The following is a 16,362-nucleotide window of genomic DNA, read 5'->3' as shown; positions in this document are numbered from 1 at the left end:
AGGCTTAGGGAGCCCTCTCTGCGTGGCTACGCACGCGGTGGGTTTAAGCTTTTGCAGCAAAACAGTCTGTTAACAGACTAATTAGTGTTAGTTAACCTAGGTTTAATTAAACAAACGTACGCCTAAGGGGTGTACTAAGAAGTAAGTAGGTAAAGATCTTTTTGTTATTAACTACTGCCCTCTCTCTTTGTACAAAGAAAGAGGGCTCTTAAGTACACATAGCCCCTAACGCACAGGCCAGATAGCCAACGTTTCAGGCAACCTAATTCAGCCGTACGCGTGTACGGACACAGCTGTACTTACGTACGGACAGCTCCTCTTAGATGGTGGCCCGAACGAGCCGTTGAGGTCAACCTTCTAGCAGTTGTTGAATCATGACAAAATCTCCCTAATAGCTCGATTTCTTCTGTCTCAATGAATTCATTTGAGACATTTCGTTCACCACCGAGCAGTCGTTCAAATACTGAAGTCGTTGAAAGTAATATAGTACACATGTAAAAACGGTATCTACGATAGACAACTCATCTCGTAGGTAAAGACCATCGGTCGGTCGGTCGCCATGTCACGACGTCCTTCTCGCACGACATATCCTTTTTCTCTCCCAACGAATGGGACCGAAATTAATTTTCGGGATTAGCTTCTGCGACACCTGAAGATGCAAGGTAGTTGGAGTTTTAAGGCATATATCTTGCCTCGCTCTAGCCTATCCAAGGACAACCTATGCTATCTTCGTGTTTGGCTCTTTTCACCAGTCGCTTTAATTTTCCTAAGAGAGACTGAATGGTCATGCAATACAAGTCGCACAGTTTTGGGACCTGAGTCGCTGCTTAGTCTTGTACCACTGCGCCGGTGTCCAACCCGGTCTGAAAGGAGGATTATCCTCAGGAAGTTCAAAACCTCCCCGATATACCAGACATTTTATTAGAGGATTCTTGAGAACTATAAAATCTTTACATCGCTAGGATGGGCTTACACTGCATCGGGCATTAATCGTGGAGTCAGCCCCTCGTCATGCTCTCAGGCTAGACAATATACACGGGCCATCACACTAACACGACCAGCCACAGTCAACGGCATACGAGGTAATAGATCAGGACGATAACGAAGGGCTAGTGCCTATGTAAATAGCAGAAGCTCGTTAGGCACGGCATCTTAACCGAAAGCCACTCTCGAAATATTATCCTACAGGTCGCTTTTGTTTTTAGAGACTGCAACAATATATGTAGTTTAGACATCATGAGTCGACAACATCCCCGATTTCCTAACAAATCCCTACTCTCTAACACATATCTCTTCTTGCTTATCCTTCTTCTCGTCCCATCAACTGCCTCCCACTCCGAACCCCATTCGACATGGCAGCACTTCCCCATCACAGCTCCATTTCACCCTCCTCCTCCATTTCCTAAACTGAGGTACATCGCAGCCTCAACCTCGGCATCGAAAACTCACTCTCCTATTCCGGGTTCTCGCAACTCTCCTGCAACTCAGCAAAATCAAAGAAATTCTCGTTGCAATCCCTGTACTCTGGTCCATCCCATATGCGGATCTCGATGGCTCATAGCTAGTAAAAGCAATAGAAATTTCTAAACCTAAATATTAATGCTATAATACTCCCATGCTCAGATCCGTGCTTCCAGATTCGAGACAGGTTCTTCACAAATTTCCACACCAATACTAGAAATCATCTTATGGGTTCTAACATCTTACAAACGCACAACTTACACATCCCCGATATTCCAACATCTCTGTCAAGTGTGGGGAACAAGAAATCGATATTCAAATTTACAGTTTGCGGTACAGAGCCTAGTACCTAGATTTCAGATACTAGATTTAGATATCTACCGTCCACGGACCCTCGATTCAGCGCCTACCTTGAGTCGTCCGTTCCCATCCGCTGCCCGATAGGACGCGTAACGGCAGTATACAATTTGGCTATCCGCACACTTCGGCCCCCACTCCTTCACAGCACTCTCCGAGTTCCTAAAGAACTGGGGAAATCGGCGCTGAGACTCACCTTCTTCAACCCAAACGCCATACACTCAAGTCTCCTCTGCATCCGCGAATACCACGCTGATGTGGAGAAATACGCTTGGGATACGCTTCCCTTTTATCATTTCGATGTTAGAGAGGCATTACGGCCGATTTTTAGGGATGTTGTGGTGATGGATCGTGCCAGTTATGGAGGGGATTGAAACATAAGCGTCTAGAGATTGGGGGCTGTGGCGGGCGATTACGAGAAGAGGACGCAATGGACACTGATAGATGACTGGGGTTAGAGGAGTGAGATGCAGTTTGGGAAGGCGAAATTTTGGTGGGTTGAGACGTGGGCTGGCGAGATGGTAGAAGGGTTATGGAGAAGTATCTCTACCTGGAGGATTTGGCGAATGGAGAGGGTGTGGAGTGTGAGGATCCTGGGCTGAAAGTCTCAGAGATTCTGACTGATGGTGGGTTTGAGGTTCTCAGATCCTGTGCCCTCGTTTACCTTGAATAGGATGTTTTCATATATCGAAGTACGTAACTAGGGGGGATTTAAAATGTTCAACTTCTTGCTTGAATTAAGCAAAATTTCAACATGATGCAAACCAGTGCCTTGAATCACCCCCCTGCTATGTGCCACGTTCGGTGACAAAGTACAGTAGATACTAGTAGCGCAATCAACCCCACAAATTCTACCCGGACAGTCCCTTTCCTTCCTTGCCTTGGTATCCACCACATCAATCCCCCACCTCAATCCCATTAGTTTAAGCACCCGCAATCTTAATCTCCTCATCACTCCTGCTCCTCTCATTCTCCAACCTCACAATCCTCTTACTATTCTTCATGCTGACATCCGTACTCCTCGTTAAAAAGGCCGCCACAATTGCCGCGCCCCCAAACCCCAATGCACTAAGATAGGTCGTCGAAAAGGCGTGCACGTACGCCTTCTTCACCGCCAGCTGTGCCGCCGCTATCAACTCTGGTGTTATCCCTGGGACCGCTTTGTATGCCGCAGCAGAGTTCACGGCTGCGGCGCGGAGGAGAGCGGCCATATTTGAGAAACCGGGCGCAGCACGGGAGACTTCGCCAGGTAGGGAGGACGAGAAGGTGTTGTTAATGATGGCGGTATAGATGGCAGTTGCGATGGAGCCTCCCATTAGGCGGAACGTGCCTGCTAGGCCGACTGCGCAGCCGCTAGGGAGAATAATGTTAGCATTTGAAATGCTTATCTTTCTCGCGATTGCCGACAGAGCCGTAAGCATCAGTCATCCAATTCTATGGAAGGGGAAAGGGAAGATAGGAGGGAACTTACATATCATCCTTATACTCCTCCCCTAGCCCTAAACTAATCATGGCAAAACTCATTAACTGCGGCAAACTTACACTAATACTCAAAAACACCAACGTACAAATCGCCTGAATCCGATCACTTAGCCCCACACTTGCCAGCGAGCCAATGAGGGCAGTTTCCATGGACATCAGGAAAACGAGTTGCCAACGCTCGTGGCCGATCTTAGAGCACACGAATGCGAGTAGGAGGCCAGAGGTTACGGAGCCGAGAGGGATGAGCTCGGCGTAGAGGCCGCGGATGATGGGGTCGGGGCCTGTGAAGAGGAGTTGGGATTGGCGCGGCCAGAGGACATTCATGGAGTCTGAGATAGGGTTAGTGGGATTATTGAGCTTCTGGGGATCTCAACCGGGCTCGGGCATCCTCCGAATTCAAAAATCACGGAGGGAGAAGGAGTTTACTCACAATATAACATGCCCCCCACAAAACAAACCACGTAAATCATGGTAACTTCTCTCCACTTCCTAAACAACCTCGGCGGCATAATAGGTTGCGGCAAATTTGCATAAACCTCCCAGAACCCTAGTCCAACAAGACAACACACTCCAACGATGATTGGAGCAATGACGTGCGCAGAATTCCAGGGATATTGGCGGCCCCCGTAGTTGACGCCGAGGAGGAAGAGAACGCAGCCAGACATGAAGAGGAGCAGGCCGATGTAATCGATTTCTTTGATGAGCTGGGTTTTGGTTTTTCCTGTTGGAGATAAGTGTTAGTAGTGAGCGGAAAAGAAGAGGGGAGAGGGTGGGAGGCCGAGTCTTACCATCGTTTTTATGCTTGGTGTGGAAAGTAGGCGGAAAATAAGTAAAGAAGAGCACTATGGCAAAGAAGCCGTGGAACGCACACACTGGACACACCAACGCATTAGCCATCATCCTCGTAGCCTCCGATTTCCCTCTCCCCCCATCCCATCGGCTAGCCAGGTGCAGACTCACTATACCAATAAGCGCCCCTCCACCCAATTCCTGTCTTCGCAATAAACGCATAACCCACCAATGGCCCCAACTGACTCACCACGCCCAAAAAGTCGAATATCCCAACCGCCCACATCCTATACTTGTTAGGCATAATCTCCTGGCAGCACGCATACCCCATTTCCTGGAACCCGGAACCGAGACCGAATAAAACGCCCGAGGCGATCATTTGGTTGATGGATTTCCCGGTGGCGCCGACGATCGTGCCGATGAAGGATATGCAGGCGCCGCAGATCATGAAGTAGCGGCGTCCGAAGATGTCTGGAGGAAATTAACATGAGTCCGAGGAGTTTATGGGGAATATGAACCTGATAGACGCCCACTGATGGAGATAACGAACGACGCGCATAGGGTCTAGAGGAGGTTAGTACGGTACACAAGAGGATGTAGAACCGGAGTCGGAGCGGTGTACCCAAGATACCGTGATCCAGGTGTAGTTTGGATTTGGACCCAGATCGGCGTTAATATAATTCAGTGTTGTTGATGGAATCAAAAGGGTTAGGACGTAGGCGTTATATTGAGATGCCAGGGCCTGCTCCAATCAGCTTTCTTACCTAGAATAACTCTCTAGCGACAGTGAGACAGGTAGGGGTGGGGACACGACAACAGTGTGCAGGAGTGGTCAATAGATTGTGTAAGAATGTCTTCGAGGGGGTTGTCCGAGAAGGGAATGTGTTCCATCTAAGCATACCCAACCCAACCTACCATAAAAGCCAAGATCGTCTGCAAATTCATCCTAGGCTCCAGTTCGGCGGGTTCATACCTCATGGACACGTCTCCTACATCTTCGACCTGCACAGCTTTCGCAGATTCCTTCTCTTCCAAAATACCGACATCATTGATTGAAGCCGTCATCTCGGGATGCCGGCACAGTACAGAACAGTAAGAATGGGGGAATAATTGAAAGCAAGGGAGAATAGTAGTTGCAGATGCAGGTGGAAATGCAGGTGGAAGATGCAGATGCAGACCCAAACCCCTGATGATCAGATCACGACACCAAGGGCTCACATAGCCTTATATACCTCAGCATGCTCCGGCCATCCCGTAAATCCTGGAACCTATTCTCTTCCTCCAAGCCAACCCCAAACCGAAGCCGCTAGCATTAACTCCTAAGAGAATCGGTACTTTGCCGGTTAATGACAAGACGTCTCCACCGATCTGCTTCACTCCGCTATACTAACGGATGGCCGGCGCATGCATGCAACCTTCCATTCCATCCCATCTGCGAGCCAGGAGTGGGGTTTGACACGGATCCGTGGAATCGGAAACCCAAAATCTGGGGAATTCCGCGAGGTGTCGGACGTTGGAGTCGGAGGTTAACTATTCTGGGGTAAAATACATAAGTGGAGGCCTGACGAGTGAGTGGTCGGAGGCCATTTGGCTGCTGGGTGCGGAGTTGTCCTTTGAATCTGATGCCAAGTTGGAAGTCGAACTTCCTCTTTCTCCCTCTCCTTCCCTAGACTCTTCTAGTCCAAACAGCAACAGATTTGCTTGTCGAAATACAATACAACCATAGGCCCTGGAATATCAAAGAATGGTTAGTTCAGCAGTTAGATAAACCAAAAGCGCCACACGCTGCTAGCACGTCTCTTATATCAGCCTTTTCATCCTCATTTCCCCCTAATCTCGGATGTCCAACATCCAATTCAATATCCGAGTGGTGCATCTCGCAAATACGACTCTAAAGATAGATAGAGGCACTCTCGGCAAGGCATGTAGATTGTCAATATTGACTGAGTCGAATGCAGGGAAGATCGATGTTGCGGATGTGTCGTGTTGTTATGTGATGTGACGGAATGGCTGTCGGAGTGGTGGTAGGAACCTTGGAAGGAGCGAACGCGAACGCGATCTCGGGGCTATCGCGGTCACTTTTGTAGAATCACGGACTCATTACTCTGTCCTGTCTGACTGAGGTTATCAAGCATGTATCATTTCGCAATAAATGTCAATTCGTACTGGGTAGAAAACGCACATCTTCCAATTGATTCAATTTTTATCCCATTTTATGCTCTTCTCCTAATACACACAAACAGCGCCAACCCATAACTTAGAGAGCCAGACCCATGGCCGTCACATCAGTCAATCAATGAGTCAATAGGGGGGGCATCACCGACGTAAAGTACCAGATACACACAGACACACACAGACACACAGCTTCATAACTTTTCCATCCATCCTTTGCAGGTACGATTCCCAGCCACCGAATCCGGAATTCGTGATCAGACGTCAGAGGAAAAAGGGAAGGGAGAAAAAGAGAAAAGGAAGAGGAGGACAACACCGGTCTATTAAAAATGCCGCAAAAAGGGATATTCGCAGCTCGCAGCAGCTTGCAGCATCCTCTCCACCACAGCACACACTCGAACACACGCATGACATACTCTGCATTTGCTGCGATCTCGCACTCAAACTAATCCCAATACTGCGCTTAGCGGGTAGAGAATGCCTTGGTGACAATTCTCTTCAGAGCCAACTCCTTCTTCTTCAGATCATCGGCACCGGCGTCCTCGATTTCGAGCTGGGCCATGGCGTCACTGAGAGCGGACTCGATCTTCTCCTTCTGACCACGCTTGAGCCTGATGACAGAAGTAGGGTCGGAGACCATTTCCTCAACACGTGAGATATAGGATTCGAGTTGTTGCCTGGACTCGAACTTCTTACTGAAGGCCTCGTCACTGGACTTGAACTTGGCAGCATCTAAAGGGTTGTCAGAATAGCGCTGATGTAGAAGATGGGTTTGGAATGCTTACCGTTGATCATAGTCTCAATCTCAGTGGATGAAAGCTTGCCAACAGAGTTAGAGATGGTAATGTTAGCGCTGCGACCAGAGGTCTTCTCGGTAGCAGTGACCTTGAGGATGCCGTTGACATCAACCTCGAAGACGACCTCGAGAACAGCATCACCAGCCTTCATAGGTGGGATAGGTGCAAGAGTGAATTCACCAAGGGAAGTGTTGTCCTCGCAGTTGACACGTTCGCCCTGGAACACAGGAAACTGAACGGTCTGCTGGTTGTCGGCAACGGTTGTGAATGTTCGCTTCTTGATGGTAGGGACAGTCTGGCCCCGGGGAACGACCGGAGCGAAGATATTGCCCTCCATGGCAACACCAAGGGAGAGGGGAACGACATCGAGAAGGAGAAGATCTGCAGTATCGGCCGAAGTAGCCTTACCAGATAGGATACCAGCCTGAACAGCGGCACCGTAGGCAACGGCCTCATCAGGGTTGATGCTCTTCTCCAGCTTCTTGCCGTTGAAGAAATCGCTGAGTAGCTTCTGTATCCTGGGGATACGGGTAGAACCACCAACCAATACAATCTCGTCAACTTTGCCCTTGTCAAGGCCGGCGTCCTTCAAGACCTGCTCAACAGGCTGGAGAGTGCCATTGAAAGCCTTGGCGTTCAAATCCTCGAAACGGGCACGGGTGATGTTGGAAGCGAAATCCTCGCCATCGAACAGCGAATCGATCTCTACGGTGGTTTGAGTGGCGTTTGAAAGCGTTCGCTTGGCACGCTCGCATGCTGTCCGCAGACGACGCAGGGCCCGCGCATCTCCTGAAATATCCTTCTTGGTCTTCTTCGTGAACTCTTTCTTGAAATGGTCAAGCAGATTGGTGTCAAAATCTTGACCACCCAAGTGAGTGTCACCAGCGGTGGCCTTCACGGTGAAGACGCCTCCTTGGATGTGCAACAGGGAGACATCGAAAGTACCACCTCCCAAGTCGTAGATGAGAACATTCCTCTCCTTCTCAGACTTGCCAGATCCAAGACCATATGCGATAGCAGCGGCGGTAGGCTCGTTGATAATACGAAGGACGTTAAGACCGGCGATGGCACCTGCGTCCTTGGTGGCTTGTCGCTGGTTGTCATTGAAGTAAGCCGGGACAGTAACAACCGCCTTCTCAACCTTCTTGCCGAGCTTCACTTCAGCAACTTCCTTCATCTGCAAATGTGTTAGCTAGAGGTCTCGACTAGGTTGAAAGCTTTCCTACCTTGCCAAGAACCATAGCAGAAATCTCCTGGGGGGAGAAAACTTTAGTCTCGCCCAAGTACTCGACCTCGACCATGGGGCTTCCGCCCTGATCAATGACCTTGAAGGGCCACGACTGGATATCCTTCTTGACGGTGTCGTCGTCGAACCGGCGGCCAATTAATCGCCTGCAAAGTCAGCAAGTTGATAGCATGAGATTCAAGGAGTATCTCACTTGATATCGAAGATGGTGTTTTCAGGGTTCATAGCAGCCTGATTCTTTGCGGCTTCACCGATGAGGCGCTCCTCGGCGGTGAAGGATACGAACGAGGGAGTAGTGAAGCTCCCCTGCTCGTTGGCAACTGCGCAAGAAAATGGTTAGATCTTGTGTGTATCAATCGCTTTGAGGAGGCTGCTGCGTACTGATCTCGACATTGGTGCCCTCATAGTTGGCAACGCAGGAGTAGGTAGTGCCTATAGTATAATGTTAGCGGGCCTTCAGAGGATTCTTGTTTGGTTTACGACGCACCAAGATCGATGCCAATGGCACCCTCATAGACTTCGTCACTCATGTTGAGATGTGTGTGTAGGAGGTGGGAGGAAGGAAGGTGTAGTGGGGATGGAGTGAAGGCTGTGGACGAACATTTTGCGCTTCGACCGGGCAGCACTAAGAAAATTGCCAGTGCCAAGATTTCTCACAGTCGGAGAAATACTTCTTCCTGCTCCTTGGCATTTTCCTTGGACCGATTCATGGATGAGCCGCCCTTGACTTGGATTCACATGATCACACACAAGGAACTGTATTTCGAACCAGATCCCCCAATGTGGAAATATATCGAGCCTAGGTTTCGTATTCGACGGGTGTCGGTCACATTCATCAATATGGAGGCTACAGAAACACCAATACCACCCACAAAGCCAACCACGCCGTGCTACGGGACAGAAAGAAGATTCCAACACCAAGACGCCAATATCACCCTATCTTCAAAGTCGTAAGTCAAACGCCATAGCCATCCATGCATTTCCAGAGAACGCCACCTCCATAAACTTGACGAGAGCTTGCCTCGCCGAAACCACGCGTCGCCTTCTCATACTTGGTTGTCATGGAATACGAAGTTGATGTCCCTTGGCCTTTGTGTGTTATACCTAACGAAATCCTCGTCGCCCGGTGGCCGCTCCTTCTTTGTGTTGCTCGTGAGCATGCTCTGCAGGCTAACGCATACGCTCTCGACGTTGTGGACTGGACTCCATCCTGAAGTATCAAGGAGGTCGAGGCAGATGATGCCATTGGAGTAGATGTGTGGGTGCCATGGGATCGGGTGCGTGGTGTCTTTGACGAAAACGACTTCTGGGGCCTGAGTAACAAGCAAAACAAGTCAGCGAGAACTTGGCCGAGGTGCGGGGCAAGTGCGAGTGATATAATTGGAATGGGGAATTCGGGGACCAGGGCGGCAGTACCTCGATAGGATAACTCGGACTAAAGCTAAACTTGAGCCGATACACCTCGCCTTGGTATAGTGGATTTGTGTCGATGACGCGGATGTCCATGAGCCATTCCGTGAAGTCGTCTGCCTTGACGAGTTCGACACCGGGTGGAAGGTGGTCGTGCAGCTACGAAAAGTAAGCTTCAGTCTAAAAAGGATGTCGGTTCGAGAGCAGAGCGGAGCGAAGACGGGTGAAAGTACGAAGGGAGCGCAGGAGGACTACGAGTTGGGCGGAGGGCTGGTATACCTTGGTAAGCTCCTACCCGGAATTAGGACATCTTCTCTATAAGGGCTGGAAAAACTATACCTTAGACAGTCTCTTGGAGGCGAACATATTGCACCCTAATTTTTCGTAGCGCTCTTGAGTTAAAGTTGTGACAAGTGCTGGGTGTTGAGTGGAGTGTGGTGGCGGGGCAAAAGAATGCTCACGGCTGACAGAAGGACTGTCACGGTTCGAGGTGGAGGTCGGTGGGTTTTCTGAAAAAAATAATTACGTTGGCAGAGGCCGCGTTTGTAAGTTGGAGCTCTGCCACACCTGGGGCTGTTTGTGTAAACGGGCCGTTGTTTCCTTGTGAAACCAGTCCAGCGTTCTCGAAATCCACTCTCGCACGTGATAGCTCACCCTCCTCGCCCGGAAGAAGGAAGCGTCTGCCTAAGGATGCCTATTGCAAAACAAGACAACTACGTCAACTGGCAGACACAAATGCTTATCTTAAGAACATTTCTCTAGTCATCGGTGCAGTAAGCTGCCTAATAAACTACTGCTCCAACTCGGCTCCAGAACCGATAGCTTTTCCCAAACCAACGCCCATTGATGTACACGAACGTATGGGAAGCTGCATAGTTCCCGTCCCTAAGTCCAGCCCAAAAGAAATCGATCCGTGAGGAACAAAATTAAAACACAAGAACCCAGAAGCTATTGAACAAAAGGAAAAGCTCGCCAATGAAACCGCATCAGTACCCATTACTTAAAGTCGCTTATGAATAGAATTGACCCTTTTGGAAGCTCTCAACACCTATATCCCCAGCTTTGCCTTCGATCTTAGGCGCTTTCTCCGGCACGTGGGCATCAGTCAGAGTTGCGGTTCTGCTCCCGGACGCGCTGGTCATCGTCTGGGTCCTGCTTCCGGCTGCGCTACCTGCCTGGCTTCCGCTTGTAATTTGAGCTTGCTGTCTTCGCTGGATTAATTCTAGGTATGGGCTTGGGAGATAGCCCATCCTCCCGTCTCGCGCCCGGCATCGCCACCATTCCGATGGGTTTCCAAGAGGGTCGGTTTTGCTCAGAACTGCAACCATGTCACCTTTCTTCACGGCCAAGTCGACTCCTTGGACGGAGTTCATGTTCGTGTCTGGGGTAAAGTCGTAGAGTAATCGGTAGAACTCGAGTTTGTTGGGATCTAGGGGTTCGGCGCCATATGCTTGTGGGTTGGCCTCCATTCTCCGTCTTTCTTCTTCCTCTTGTGATCGTGCGAGGGCTTTGATGAGTTTGCCCATGAGATATGGCAGACCGAAAACGGCCACCATGAACATGATGAAGGGTTTCTTCGAGGGCTTAGCGGCGGCAGGAGAGCCATCGGGATGGCGTCCTGTGAATGCAGCGAAGCTCGCCGGAGTCAACTCCTTTGATGATGCGGGTGGAGGTCGCCCTGTGAGTTTCGCGATGGCGGTTCGTATCCAGCGCATTAATGTAAAGATGCCGAGGACAGAGCCCAGCGTTTGCCGGAGGTTGCCAAACTGCTCTGCCACAGATACCATGGCTATTTTGAAAGTCAGTGCCGCACATGCGTTCAGGAAGGTATATCGTCTTACCAAAGAATGAGGAATGCGTTGCCATGTATGTGCTCTCGAGCATCTGCGCAAACCCACCAAATGCGCCGACGATGCTCTCGATCAATTGAAATGTCGTCTGCGTGCTCTGACTGAACGACTGCGTGAGGCTTTGTGGATTGTTCGGGTCGCCGGGCATTCCCATTCCCCCATACATGCCTCCCATACCCATACCTCCCATTCCCATGCCTCCCATGCCCATGCCTCCATACATGCCACCACCGTACATGGATCCATAGCCGCCTCCCATGCGCGAGTAAGGGGATGAATATGCGCTATAACCCCCGCTGCCGTAAGTGCTGTAGGGGGATGAGTATCGGTTCGCGTTCATTGTCGAGTAGTTAGAGGCGTTGCGGTTGGCTACCGAGCTCAGCGCATTGGGGAGTTCAGGTAGCGGAGGCGGATTTAACGAGTTTGATGTCGTTGGGGCAGTTGCTGTCGCTGCACTCGAGGATCCAGTGAGTCCTGTATGTGAGGGTCAGTCTTCACCGTTGCTGACGTCGAAAGGGTCGGCAGGGGAATACTGACCAACCGAGGCACTGGTCTGGCCTCCACCGCGCTCCCATGGCTTTGGTGGTGATGGTGAAGCCATCTCTCCGGTTTTCGCGCCTCACCGTGCCGTCATCAGGGAGTGTCCTCTACGCGGAGATGGGCAGGAATTTAGAACTGGGTCGGCGCCCCCGTCGAAAAGAGGCTGAAGATCGGCGAAGCGAGTTTGCGGGGTTCGCCGGATTTGTAAACAAAGCTGCGCCGAAGAACCGACTCAAACAACTGACAATACCAATTTAAAAGTGCGCAAAGGAAGTGAAGGATATCTAGAGAGTGTGTGTGAGGAAAAGTTGTGGGGTTGATCAAGGAGAGAGGCGATGCGCTGATTCTTCGCCATCGCTCGGAACTGATGAGCCTCTCATGGGCGGATTGAACCTCGGTTTTCCACCCTTCCTCTCGGGCCATCTTTCACGAGCCTGGCCCAGTCTATGGGAGCCGTCACAGGACACACTCTTTCACGAGCCAGGTCATGCACTTCAATACTTGCTTCATGCTTGATGTTGCCACCGCGAAGCTGACGCGTTATGATACATTACTTAATTATTATGCTTTCTACGTATAAATCCAACCGCAGTCGTTCCGTCTAATTCGTGCCGTTTTGCAGCGAATAAATAGAATGTGGTAGCTGTCCTCATCTATAACAACCCACGAGCATCTGAAGAGCCAGGTAGACGAAGCGGGTAGTCATTCAAGTTCCAATCGCGAATAGAGAGTGCGTATTACTGTTAGAATCATACGCCACGATATCAGCAATTTGCGCGTCGCTCAAGGAACTGCCAAAGTCGAAATCGTCGTCCAGGACAGTAGCCGTGATATTGTATTCGTGGAAGATGACCGAGAACTTGAGCATCCTGCCAACAGGCCGCTTGAAGTAGTTAGAGTCTCCGCCTTCGAGATTCCCCTGTCGATGAATGGTCGACTTCGCCCGCTCTTCTCCTCTACCCAGAACTTCGAAGGCGTCGAACTCACCACAGCCGGTTGACCAACATGAACACGGGATGTTGTTTCGGTCGTTTCCATATTGGAGGGTCCGGGGGATCTCCGCATTTAGGAACCACCAAGCTGGTGCATCAGAGAGCATGCCTTGGTCCTGGCCGATGTTGTCGTAATGATCCATCTGGAATTCAATGAAGAAAGCCTTGTCCTCTCCATCCCAACCGTCTGTATAGCGTCAACAACGCGGATGTACCATAGTGAGGTGTCTTACGATGAGCTGTAGATTTAGGTCTATAATACTCGCAAGCTCCGGTACACACCTCGTCCGTGAGGACAGTGATCTCAACCTCCGATGTTTCTAGTGTTCCATCGAAAGGAGTGCTATCGGCTACGCATTCATTGCCTCTGCTAGAAACATACGATAAAGAGTTGCCAAAAGAGCTATGATCGTGTTAACATGCCAGTTGATACATTCGCGTAGTTCACCGTACTGGTCGAAAGTACCGGAGAGCTGGGGGTCACCCAGATTAGCAAGAAATGCTAAACCTGTAGCTTCAGCTGGAGAAGACGAAGTGTAATACGCAATCCGGTTCCAACCAGCGGCGGCTTCTGACACATCTGGGCTCTGCCTTAGGCTCAGCGTCGGCTTAGTGGTTGTCGACATAATCGATGTTGTGATGTAAGGCTGAGGGGGACTGTCACTCTCGGTCGATGAACTGCTATGTGGGGTGTGTACGCTGAGCTGGGTATATTTCGACAATAGCGCTAAGTAACTGCAGTTCCCCGAAATGGATGACTCTGATGTTGGAGGGAACGGAAACGTATTGGAGGGCGGGGGTACTGCTATCATTTCCTCAGTTGTGGACGGAGTTATACTGGAGTTCTGTTCACCACTGCATGCGGTAGCCGTGACAAAGAGAGTCTTCGTGACCGTTGAGAGGTTCGCAGTGGAGCTGCAGTTGGCCAAACTTAAAGCAGCATTTGGACTCTTGGTGTTCTCCAGGCTTGAATAGCTTTCGTAAGAGCGCTTCACAGCCGAATCATCTTTGTAGCCATTGTCAGCACGATACCGAACCATATTAGATTTATCCTCGAAGAGTCCGAGCGAGTCGTCGTGCGCGGCATTGACGAGGGCAGGAGAACGTTTGCGGTTGGTAGAAGTAGAGCTATGTAGTGTGTATACAGCAAGCTGGGAAACGTTCATGGGTCCGCGCAGGTGCATTGATAACTATCCGGGGTGTCTTGTTAGCATTCAGTGACTCAGAAAGATGAACGGGTATTAGCTACTTCACCAATCAGCGGGGTGAGAGAACCGGTGCCAGAGTACGAGATTGTTTCGTGGGCACAGAGGCCGCTTCGTGGATCAATGCTGGTGGTCCGATTATACCTCCCGGGCTGACTGATATTATGGTACGTGATGCCGCGGACCTCTGAGCAGTACCAATTCCCGTCTTCTGCTTCTTCAGCAGTACCCTGGCAAAGTTGTCCAGATGTCTTGCCCATTGTCTGTGGTACGAAGATAAAGAAGGCGAGGGGAGCGAGAACGTGCATAGTTAGACGAGCTGAAGGCACTTAAGATATGTTGAGGAAGAAGCAAGTAAGATGGTAGTATTGTGTATTGTGTTGGATAACAGCGTATTGGAATTTAGCTTAGATCTTGTGAGATGAACATGCAAAACAGCGAGGTAGCAGGAACACAGGGCAGGTGCGATAGCACCTGAGTTGCTCTGTCCCAGAGGGTTTCTAAATGAAAGCCAAGGCAGGAAGGACTCTGCCCAATTCTAGGAATAGGAAAGAGCGCCATCAACCAGTGTGAACAAGGTCTACTAAGGAAATAGTTGGCATCGAAAAGCCTGCCTATGATGGTTCTTAAATGCTATTCAAAGTCAGCGACAGAACACCGGAGAGGTTGATGACAGCATGACTTTGAGAGGAATGATATCAGAAGTCCATTTAGATCATCGTCCCTGCAAGCAGAGACTGACATAAGAGGTACCAGAAAATTGTAGTTTGGATTATTTCATCATAGGCGAAAGTGAAGAGAGGACAGTAAGGGAAGGGGAAAACGCACGTGGAGAGTAAGTTGCCGCTCACCGATTTGGCATTACAAGAGCATTGAGGCGAGATTAGTGCTGTGACTATTGCATCCGGTCAATATGAAGCACTAAAGATCAATGTTGGAGTGGAAGGGATGAGGAGGTTCCTGGATCACCGAAAATTTAAGCCTGCCGAGACGAGTGGTCCGTGCACTCATAAGCGAGTTTTCGCCCACGCAAAAGACTCACGAACATCCACGGCTTCTCCAAGTACTAGCCCACAGCCCACAGCCCACAGCCCCTACTCTCTCTCCCCATCACACTCGATCCACTATGGGAAGACTTCACAGCAATGGAAAGGGTATATCGGCTTCGGCCATCCCATACTCTCGCACTCCTCCGCCATGGCTCAAGACCACGCCCGACCAGGTTGTCGACCAGATCTGCAAGCTCGCGAAGAAGGGTGCTACTCCTTCTCAGTCAGTGCATTGCTCAAATAAGGAATGCAACAGTATGCTGATATGCACGCAGGATTGGTGTCGTTCTCCGTGACTCCCATGGCGTCGCTCAAGTGAAGGGTATTTCCTCTACAATCTACCGCATAGCATGCACTGACAGTATCGCAGTTGTCACTGGTAACAAGATACTCCGAATCTTGAAGGGAAGCGGTACAGTCCCCTGCCCTAGCTGAAAAGCGCAAGTCGACCACAGTTCTGCCATGGCAACCCACGGCATCTGTCGCGCTATACAAATTTGCCTCTGTTGGTTCAATCGCTGACAGAGCGCCATTCACAGGCCTTGCACCTGAGATCCCCGAGGATCTCTACATGTTGATCAAGAAGGCTGTTGCTGTCCGCAAGCACTTGTCGAGCAACCGTAAGGACAAGGACTCCAAGTTGTACGCTCCTCCACTTCTACCTCCCGTCACGCAGACCTTGGGCTAATATTGTGCAGCCGTCTCATTCTCATCGAATCCCGTATCCACCGTCTCTCCCGCTACTACAAGACTGTCGGTGCCCTGCCCCCGACCTGGAGGTACGAGAGCGCCACCGCTTCCACCTTGGTCGCATAAAGGCACGTGGGTTGGAATGGCGATGGTTTAATGAAGGCAAGCACCTGGTCGGAGTTTCATGGATGGAGGGATGCCTATCTGGCTTCAATCACCAGTTCATGGATGGCTATGCAGACTAAAAGGAATCAAAGGCATCACATCTGAAAACCATCCCCATGCGACGTTTTGCGGCATGCTGTGAATATTGAAGAACTAG

The 16,362-nt window shown here is 50.2% G+C and overlaps 8 protein-coding genes across 8 annotated transcripts; 2 read left to right on the top strand and 6 right to left on the bottom strand.

The window, feature by feature from the left end:
* Positions 1-225: 225 nt before the first annotated feature.
* BDR25DRAFT_357807 (uncharacterized protein) lies at positions 226-1,077 on the bottom strand (the record flags this gene model as incomplete). The annotated part of the gene is made up of 7 exons (XM_033695853.1): positions 226-262; positions 304-463; positions 522-598; positions 650-698; positions 750-897; positions 955-968; positions 1,038-1,077. 7 exons carry the CDS (start codon positions 1,075-1,077, stop codon positions 226-228), a joined length of 525 nt encoding a protein of 174 aa, XP_033544889.1.
* A 159-nt stretch (positions 1,078-1,236) lies between these two features.
* On the top strand, positions 1,237-2,491 carry BDR25DRAFT_357806 (uncharacterized protein; the record flags this gene model as incomplete). The annotated part of the gene is made up of 6 exons (XM_033695852.1): positions 1,237-1,527; positions 1,624-1,692; positions 1,754-1,794; positions 1,865-2,159; positions 2,208-2,271; positions 2,322-2,491. The coding sequence occupies 6 exons, from the start codon at positions 1,237-1,239 to the stop codon at positions 2,489-2,491; spliced, it is 930 nt and encodes a 309-aa protein (XP_033544888.1).
* A 250-nt stretch (positions 2,492-2,741) lies between these two features.
* BDR25DRAFT_232624 (MFS general substrate transporter) lies at positions 2,742-4,831 on the bottom strand (the record flags this gene model as incomplete). Its single annotated transcript, XM_033685414.1, has 7 exons — positions 2,742-3,171; positions 3,290-3,629; positions 3,731-4,021; positions 4,089-4,172; positions 4,261-4,560; positions 4,608-4,653; positions 4,712-4,831. Coding segments are annotated over 7 exons (1,611 nt in total), but the record flags the coding sequence as incomplete, so codon positions are not given.
* A 1,437-nt stretch (positions 4,832-6,268) lies between these two features.
* BDR25DRAFT_290584 (heat shock protein-like protein) lies at positions 6,269-8,896 on the bottom strand. The gene is made up of 6 exons (XM_033688525.1): positions 8,792-8,896; positions 8,686-8,736; positions 8,498-8,624; positions 8,285-8,450; positions 7,047-8,235; positions 6,269-6,993 (listed from the first exon to the last, which is right to left on the bottom strand). The coding sequence occupies exons 1-6, from the start codon at positions 8,832-8,834 to the stop codon at positions 6,725-6,727; spliced, it is 1,845 nt and encodes a 614-aa protein (XP_033544886.1). The 5' UTR covers positions 8,835-8,896; the 3' UTR covers positions 6,269-6,724.
* A 200-nt stretch (positions 8,897-9,096) lies between these two features.
* Positions 9,097-10,296, bottom strand: BDR25DRAFT_305086 (UBC-like protein). Its single transcript, XM_033690345.1, has 4 exons — positions 10,054-10,296; positions 9,994-10,005; positions 9,721-9,873; positions 9,097-9,617 (listed from the first exon to the last, which is right to left on the bottom strand). Exons 1-4 carry the CDS (start codon positions 10,078-10,080, stop codon positions 9,351-9,353), a joined length of 459 nt encoding a protein of 152 aa, XP_033544885.1. The 5' UTR covers positions 10,081-10,296; the 3' UTR covers positions 9,097-9,350.
* Positions 10,297-10,452: 156 nt separating this feature from the next.
* On the bottom strand, positions 10,453-12,434 carry BDR25DRAFT_265591 (uncharacterized protein). The gene is made up of 3 exons (XM_033686928.1): positions 12,102-12,434; positions 11,556-12,038; positions 10,453-11,503 (listed from the first exon to the last, which is right to left on the bottom strand). Exons 1-3 carry the CDS (start codon positions 12,163-12,165, stop codon positions 10,725-10,727), a joined length of 1,326 nt encoding a protein of 441 aa, XP_033544884.1. The 5' UTR covers positions 12,166-12,434; the 3' UTR covers positions 10,453-10,724.
* Positions 12,435-12,537: 103 nt separating this feature from the next.
* Positions 12,538-14,561, bottom strand: BDR25DRAFT_373607 (uncharacterized protein; the record flags this gene model as incomplete). The annotated part of the gene is made up of 5 exons (XM_033697295.1): positions 12,538-13,260; positions 13,406-13,499; positions 13,550-13,761; positions 14,092-14,286; positions 14,346-14,561. 5 exons carry the CDS (start codon positions 14,559-14,561, stop codon positions 12,811-12,813), a joined length of 1,167 nt encoding a protein of 388 aa, XP_033544883.1. The 3' UTR covers positions 12,538-12,810.
* An 800-nt stretch (positions 14,562-15,361) lies between these two features.
* Positions 15,362-16,313, top strand: BDR25DRAFT_305084 (uncharacterized protein). Its single transcript, XM_033690344.1, has 5 exons — positions 15,362-15,573; positions 15,626-15,672; positions 15,721-15,762; positions 15,890-15,992; positions 16,049-16,313. Exons 1-5 carry the CDS (start codon positions 15,428-15,430, stop codon positions 16,164-16,166), a joined length of 456 nt encoding a protein of 151 aa, XP_033544882.1. The 5' UTR covers positions 15,362-15,427; the 3' UTR covers positions 16,167-16,313.
* The last annotated feature ends 49 nt before the right edge of the window (positions 16,314-16,362 follow it).

Source organism: Lindgomyces ingoldianus, assembly GCF_010093535.1.
Source record: "Lindgomyces ingoldianus strain ATCC 200398 unplaced genomic scaffold BDR25scaffold_26, whole genome shotgun sequence".
Lineage (NCBI taxonomy): Eukaryota > Fungi > Ascomycota > Dothideomycetes > Pleosporales > Lindgomycetaceae > Lindgomyces > Lindgomyces ingoldianus.
This window is presented reverse-complemented; position numbering and strand designations above follow the sequence as displayed.